At 39.4% G+C, this 8,530-nt stretch overlaps 1 protein-coding gene across 2 annotated transcripts in view; it reads right to left on the reverse strand.

Moving 5' to 3' along the window:
* LOC306965456 (TBC1 domain family member 12-like) overlaps positions 1–4,109 on the reverse strand; it is a 39,173-nt gene extending 35,064 nt beyond the window's left edge. For both annotated transcript variants that reach the window (XM_079559902.1, XM_079559901.1), the window contains exon 1: positions 3,580–4,109. In XM_079559902.1, the coding sequence (XP_079416028.1) occupies positions 3,580–3,833 (254 nt within the window). In that variant the 5' untranslated portion in view covers positions 3,834–4,109. The remainder of the gene's footprint in view (positions 1–3,579) is intronic.
* Positions 4,110–8,530: the final 4,421 nt, after the last annotated feature.

The following is an 8,530-nucleotide window of genomic DNA, read 5'->3' on the forward strand; positions in this document are numbered from 1 at the left end:
TGATTCGTAATGCTCCTGAAGTGGGATTTGGACGACTGACTGCGGATGAATTCACAGGCAAATAATTTCGTCTCTGGGCGGCCCCCTATCCCGCATTACTAAATAAAGGAGACTTTTTGGTTCTGGGACTTAACTTAACAGCACAGTGACATGGTGATAAAAGAACTACGGATTATATGGAATGAAGCACCAAAAAACAGTTTCCTGGTCATTTACAGTGTTAGAGTTAGGATTATTAATGTTAGCATAGGATAAATTAGGTGTGTGTCCCATGTAATTACCGTGATTATAATGGTATTACACTTTTTACACAATTTAAAGGTGCATTATACAACTTTTTATGGGAAATATATATATATTTGTGTGTATATATATTTCAAATTGTAGTGACTCAGTGGCTGTTTGAGTGGTCAGCCTTTACCTTCCATCACAGTGGTCTCTACAACGCTCTAGGATCAAGTGTTTTGTAGGTTTTCTAGTGAGAGGCTCCGTCAGCGGTGAAAACCTTCCAAACATTTGATCCTGGAGCGTTGTAGAGACCACTGTGATGGAGGGTAAAGGCGTCATGCTGACCACTCATACAGCCGCTGGGTCACAACAAGGTCAAATACACAATAATATCAAGGGTCTTTTTGCATCAAAAGTTGCATAATGCGCCTTTAATCGAAATCGCAATCCCTACTTTGGTCAATCTCAACAATCATTTGGGAGTTTGGGGACAATGGACGAGTTTTGTGTGTCAACTGAAGCTAGAGGAAAAACATTTGTGTTTGTTGGAGCTGACATCAAGTAAGTTCAATAATCAGAGCGTGTATTAATTTATGTTTTGACAAAAATAAAATAAAATCCAAAATAGAGATCGATCAACATGACAAAAATATTTTAAAAAAATTGTGATATCGGCCAGCCCTATTTTGAACCAAAGAATAAACTATCCTTCCAGAAGGCAAGCAATATGCAAGTTGTGATGACGTTTCAGTTTTGGAGTGCTTTCCATTCTCTTGTGTGTGTGTGTGTGTTCTTGTACTTAGAACATTGTGAGGACCAGTTTGAGTTTTTAACCAACAGAGTGAGGACATATTTGAAGGACTGTTTGAGGGTGAAGGTGTGGTTTTATGGTTAGAATTGGGTTAAGATTTAGGGTTAGAATTTAGATTAGGGTTAGGATTAAGGTTAGGGTCTGGGTAATAAATTATGTCTATGAGTGTCCTCACTAAGATAGAAGTACAAGATTGTGTGTGTGTATGTGAATTACTCCTCTCCTTTTCTAAACTTTTGGTTATTCCTATTCTATGGACACGCTGTCGCTGTGCTGCCTGGCATCGGGCCCAAAACAACATTTGTTCTGTCCTACCATATATTATAAAAGCAGACATTTGTGAAAAAAGTCTTTAATGTGTTGAGCAGGTATTTCTTAAGCCTTACTGTCCATGGTGAATTAGCATGCTTTTTAGCATTTACATGACCGTGAAAGAGCTGCTCGCTGAAAGTTGCGGTACGAGCTGTAAGAATCGGGACATTGGGAATGCGTTTGGAAAGCTAGGAATGAGGATGAACCACAACAAACATCATGTTTTTCTTTCTTTAAAAGTTCACACCAAAATACCAATCAATGCTATCACAGTGGGAAATATACTCTTTGTTGAAAACTTTGCAAAGAATATTAAAACAACTTATGAGCTATATAAATATAATCTATCTAAAATATAATCAGCAACTAACTGTCTGGAATATTGCGATAATCAACACTTCATTTCACTACATTTCAAAAAGAATCATAGGTCATTTGTGTTTCAGCAAAGACAAACTGGACCAAAACAGGCTAACTGCTTTCTGTTTACCACGCAGCACACATCATCACAACAAACACTCAAACTGATTAAGAAATAGATACAATTTATCGCTAAAATATATAATTCCGCTTAATAAGATGCAGGCGCCAAATTATATCACAAAAAAAACGAAAAAAATCACAAACGGTTTCCATCAGACTAAGATCAATCTGTGCATGATTCGGTTTTTTTTTTTCATTTCAAAATAAAATGCAAAAACCCAAATCATCGGTTTGTTTTTTTTTACTTGAAAACAAAACTAGGAAATGAAAACACATAAATCTATAAAACTGGCATTTTTCTTATTTCTTGGTTTAGTGGTTATGGCAAAGCAAGTTTATTTATACCACACATTTTGTACATTCAATGTGCCTCTGGGAAATATAGGTGCCTGTGCGTCAGCCATGGGATCTGGACATGACCCCACCAGGATGGCCAAGTTGTCCACACAAAGCCCATGTGGAGATCTTCTCATTGTGTGATCTTTCACAAAGATTTTACGCAGATCAAGGAAATGTAGGCTCGGAGAGAAGAAGGCGAGCATTACAACATGTTTTGTTTTTCGTGTTGATTGGTCAAGTATTCACAGAGATGAGACGGATTGCAACTGAGCTCTATGCAGTCTGTTGAATGGCTTGGTCTTTATGAGGTCCTCGCGTCTACCGACTTAATCCACACCTTAATCCACACATTAATTAATACTGTGACCGGAAGTCGTTCGCACATAACTCCAAAACCAAGAAACAAGGATAATGCCAGTTTGATTGATTTCTTTTTTTTCAATTTCCTAATTTTATTTTGAAAGAAAAAAAAACAACAAACCATACATGGATTGAGATCACCACATTTTCTTGTAATTTCAGCCTATAATGACAAATGAATGGAAAAGTTTTGGTCATATTATCCCAAATTTAGTTCAATTTCAGCTAGGGTTGTCACGATAATTACTATATCGACTTATCGTTCAACAAATAACAGATAAACAATATATTTTTGGGCTCAATATTAATCGTCTGTTCATTTATTAGCATTCCCCCCCCCTATTTTTTCTTTGTAAAACAGAGATAGTAAACATCAGTTTAACTTCTACCTACTCCTTTTCAGACTATAATGTTTTATTTTATTTGTTACGGTATGTATCCAGAGAAGTAACATATTTCGAAATAAAGCTAAAGGGTATATTTCATGTTTATTGCAGCTTGTGTGGCATTTTAGGATAAGATGCACTTTTAGAACAATGGTTTACTGTCATTTTTATGCCTGAGAGTTGACAGTATCTAGTATCGTCAGAGTCAATAATATCGTTTATCGCGATACTTTCCTGCCTCAATATATCAAACTTCAGCCTTGTTTTGATCTGGATTTATTAGTTTTCGAAGCCATGTTTTGACGTAATTTGCTGAAAAATAAAGTATGATATGTGTTTATATCGAATGCATCGTATTGTGTTGAAACGGTTTAGTAGAAAATCAACATAATGTTATCGCGCTTATTATACCAGTATCGCATATCGCATTTTCTTTTTCAATAGCAGCCCTAATATAAACAAAAACATCGTGCCATAAAACCGAGTAAACATAATAAATGTAACTTAATCAAATGATAGCTCTGAAGGCTACGCAATACTCGTCTTGTTTCACTTCTACTTCCCACTGTGTCCTATCAGCCCAGCTACCACGACAAACGCTCTTACAGATTTGGATATTCAATCAGCCTGTCATCTCATCGATCCATTGATTTCCTTTACCTTTCTTCCCGGCTCAGTAGTCCGCCCTGGAGCGATGCATTCGCCGTGTTTACATCCGCCCCGTTCCCCGTGGTCACACAAAGCTGACCCTTCCCCGCTTCCTCCTCCTCCTCCTCCTGACCACCACCGCGACCACCAGATCGGTACGCTTTCCGATCTGTCACCTCCTCCCCGTAGGCCCGTATCGCCTCTTCGTTCTCGTTTAAATCCACGCTGACCGGTCCTCCTCCTCCGCCGCCGACCCCCGCTTCCATGACCGCTTCAGTCCGCCGAACGAACCTCGACCGCGGGCCTCGAGTCGGGCAGCGAGTCGCAGGGTTGGCTGTTGTCTGGCGAGGGGGGTAGCATTTTTTTATTTATTTTTTAGCGGCGCGGGCCCGTATGGGGCGCGTTGTGCGGTGTTGTGAAATGCGTTGGCCGGATGAGCGGTTTAAATCCCCTGAACGGCTAGCTTTGGAGGGGCCGCGGCGGCAGCAAAAGCGGCATCCCGGCCGCAGACCAGCGCCATCTTGAAAATAGCCCATCAATGACGTCAGCCGCCCCCTCGCTCTCTCTCTCCTGTCCTGTGCGGTGTTGCTGCGGCACGACGGAGAGAGCACAGCGCCGCCCGCGGGAACTACTGCGTTACTACAAGTGTCAAATTTAATGATACTTTTATTGAATTTATTTTTTTACTTTGACTATTTTTTATCTATCTGTACCCTCTACTTCACTACATATTTTAAAAGAATTTTGAATAGTGGTTTAAATTATTTTATTTCACAGTGACATCCATTATGGCGTGCTGCAGGTGAATCTAAAGCTGCAGAACAGTATTTCTAATCAGAATCACAGTTAAAAAAAAAATTCAGATAAGATAAAAAATAAGATTAAGATAAGGTCCTATCTTATCTCATACTTTTACTTAAAGCCACACTGCGTAGGATTTTACCCAATAAACAAAATTGAAATACAAGCATTTATTTTATGACAGATATTTTCATGATGCAAAATACCTCATAAATGTACATGTAACAAACATGTGCTTTTGCTGAGAGCAGCTCAGACATGACTGCAACTTTACTGGGAGTGGGTTCGTCTCCAGATGGAGATGTGGACTAAAGTCAGCACAATTTTAGATTTAAATAGGTTATGTTCTCATCCAAATCCATTCTTTGATTATCCACTAATGTGTCGAGCTGGTCATTAGGAGCATGTTTTTCTTTTAGTCTAAAATGATACGCAGTGTCACTTTAAAGCTGCACTCATTTTAGATCATACTTTTGCCCATACACGAGCAGCACAGTAAGTAATTAAAGAATGGATTTAGATGAGGATCTCACCTGTTTAAATCTCCTATTTGGCTGCCTTTCGTCGACATCACCATGGAGAAGGGTCAGGTCTGAGAAGAGGTGAGGTGTTTTTCAACAAAAAAAATATCTGTAATAAAGCCAGCCATTTTAGGGATAGGTTTGCCTGAGTCCTCCTAGGAACGCCCCCACCTCCTGGAGACGCCTCCGACCTTTTGTCACCAGCCGAGTAACCAATCACTGCTCCTCAGCAGAACCCCCTCCCCACTGATGCCACAGACAGCGTGTGGAGGGGGCGTGTCGGAAAGGGTCAGAGGTTCTTAAAGAGATAGAGGCCTATTTCAAGACATTCACTACAGCCATTTTAAGAGAGCAATTTTATACAAGGCAGTTATTCTAATTTACTGCATTTACAGACCAACAGAAGGTTTCGTCATCATTGTAGTGTGCTATAGACTGGTGCTATGTGATTGAAAAAAGCATAATACCCCCTCTTTAAGGGAGAAAATTAGACTTAATTTGTAAAACACTTTATTGTCCCAGATGAAGATATTAGCAGAAAGAGTGGTAATGTAGAAATCAAAGGCTGTATTAATGTGCAGTACTGTTATGCACCACTTAAGGTCCCCCAAAACTTTGAAACATGTAGTAGTCTGGATTCGGATACAACACTGATTGTACCTTGCTAAGTTCCTCTGTATTTTGCTCAAAGCTGGCCAAAAAAAAGGGGGTTCATTTTGAAATGTTGAAAAAGCACAAATAAAGATGAAAGTGACGAGCAAGTCTCACTTAAGGAGGTGACAAACACACACTTCATATAGTGACATGTCAACAAGGAAAAAAAAAAGAAAAAAAGCATTTTCTCTGGCATATGGTCAATTCAAAGCCAAACACGGCCCAAGCGTTTCAGCACCTGGACAGCGCCTAAATGCTCATGATTGCCCTTTATTGCTCTTTATGCACCGACCTGCTCAGTGAAATCCCAATCCAAGACAAATCGTTGAATAGGCTATGTGGGAAAATATGCTACAAATGCTCGAGTCCAGAGATGTCCCAGGGTGCAGTACCGTTACGCACCGCTAGAGGCCACACAACACCTGAAAGATTTGCGTTCAAGCACCGATTTTACTCTATGCCAAGTTTTCTTCCGACAAGTTTACCACATCTCGTTTACTTCTGTTTCCTTTTCTGAGGCGGGTGTTGGTAATGCAGTTACATTTACTACATGTAGCCAGAGGTGACGAGAGTGGCCAAAATACTGACTCAAGTAAGAGTAAAAAAAAGTACTTGACACTTTTACTTGAGTGTTGTGAGTAGTTGGCAACAGTTTGACCACAAAAGTCTTATGGCCCAGTGACTGGGGCAAAATATGTTAAACAATACGATACATGCAACAACCTTGAGTGATTTGTGTATCGTAACACAATACATTTGATATTCTACTGTGTTAAATCCAGATTTGGTATTGATTGGTTTCAACAAAAGAGTCAGACTCAAATGGAAACTCAACATGTGCATTTTATTATAAAAAAAAAAATCATAGTTTAGTTATTTGTGCTTTGGAATGTATTGTATTGCAACACTTATCGTATCAGGCCCTGTGATACGTATTAGATCACAACTAAAATGTATCGCCCCAGCCTTAGCATAAACATAACAACGAATCATTATGGAGAACAAAACACTTCTATTTTACACATCAGAATTAAGATTTGTCACTTAAAGATTTACTCAGTGACACGAGTAACTATCTTTTTTACTCAAGTAAGAAGCAGATTCTTCATTTAGAAGTAGAAGTCAAAGGATATGAAATAAACTGTTTGCAAAAGTACAAATACTTCAAAAAGTTACTTAAGTAAATGTAATGGAGGACTAACCACCTCTGATGTAGCCTGCTTGTAGTACTTGTAGTATTCAATACCATTTAAGTAGGACATTGATGAAAAAGACCTTTGAGCGCTACTTGTCTAATCCATCCATCCATCCATTTTCTTCCACTTGTCCGTTGCCGGGTTGTGGGGGCAGCTGTTGGAGCTGCCCAAATCACATTGCACCAGCCCCTTATGGCTCTTCCTGCAGGTGGTGGGTCCACGGGAGGACGGCCTCATGATTAACCGGGCCTGTTGGTTTCTCATAAGGGGCTCATGAACCGCTCTTTGTCTGACCCGTCACCAAGAACCTGTTTGCCATGGGAGACCCAACCAGGGGCACGAAGCCCCCGACAACAGAGCTCCCGGATCATTCGGGCCCTCAAACCCCTCCACCACGTTAAGGTGGCGGTTCCAGGAGGGGTACTTGTCTAATCCTGAAGTTTTTTTATTGATGCTGAACAGAAAGTTGTGAAATGTGTACTTGACAAACATAAATTAGGCTGCAAAATGATAGAAAGAATTCTCCTTTACTTTTTCCAACATAAGTTATGCAGTTATTTTACAGTTATTATACGTTTTTTTTTACACATTATGACAATACACAAAGTACAAAATTACATCTCGTCAAGCTTGAGTTAAATCAAAACACTGGAAATGATTCCATTGTGCTAAAAACAGCAAAGGCACGGGGGCAGCTAATATACGGGCCAAGCTATGTCCCATTGGTCCGACAGTATACGGTAAAATGGTAACTGGTCTTAGCTTACAAAGCGCTTTTACCCAAAGCGCTTTACATCAAGGAACCACTCACCCATTCACTCTCAGTCATACACCTATGCACGCAGACACATACATAACATATATGGTGGAATGTAGTCGTTTTAAGACCAAACACATGAAAGTGACACACATGATGTCCATTTTAACCTGGGAGTTTTCACACTCCACAGTAGAGAATAAACATAGTAAATGGCCTTAGATAAAACAGGAATTGGTTCATAAACTACTCTGCCATATAACTCAAAGTGCAGATGACACATTAGACACATTCTTTGCTAACAACACACGCCAGTACAAGGGGGAAGGAAGTATCACACAAATAAAGTCAAGTCTAAATCTGACCCTTATGTATGTTCTTTCAGCAGTTTGTTCAGTAGAAGCAAAAAAAAGAATTAAAAAATGGCAGCTAGCGTTAGCATGTAGCAGGATGCTCAGTTATGTATGGGCTGTTGAACCGCTCCTCTCCATGTCTTTGTATCTTTATTTAGTTGGAAACTATATGCGTAATTCAGCATTTGTTAAAGGAAAGGTTTTGGAGTAAATATAGGAAGTTTATATTTCTCCTGTTTTCCCCCTCAACTGCTTCAAACATGACCATATATGGGCGATTCCAGAGACGCCGTCTGTATTGATAGTTAACACAAATATATTTAAGATTTTTTGTACCCAGTTTTCTTTAGTTTCACTATTTTTGTGATGTTTTTAGTTTCACTTCCTTATTAGACAGACAGGAAGTGACATAGAGATAAATCTGGTCACCCTAGGCTAATACCTAAAGACTGAATTTTCAGCCATGAGAATAATAGGTCAGGTTTGTGAATCCAATCACTACCAAATAATAATCCAGTTTCCTTTTGGAGATTTCTTCCAAAATTTTCTTCCTGCCCTCCATCTGAGTCTGCTACAACCTATTTGATCCAACAACTCAAAAACGACTTCTCTTGAGAGCGTGCAATACTGACAGACATCATTTTGGTGCATTATTTCAATAACTTCACACATTATTGGCTA

This window comes from Gobius niger (assembly GCF_951799975.1).
Source record: "Gobius niger genome assembly, chromosome: 7".
Classification (NCBI taxonomy): Eukaryota; Metazoa; Chordata; class Actinopteri; order Gobiiformes; family Gobiidae; genus Gobius; species Gobius niger.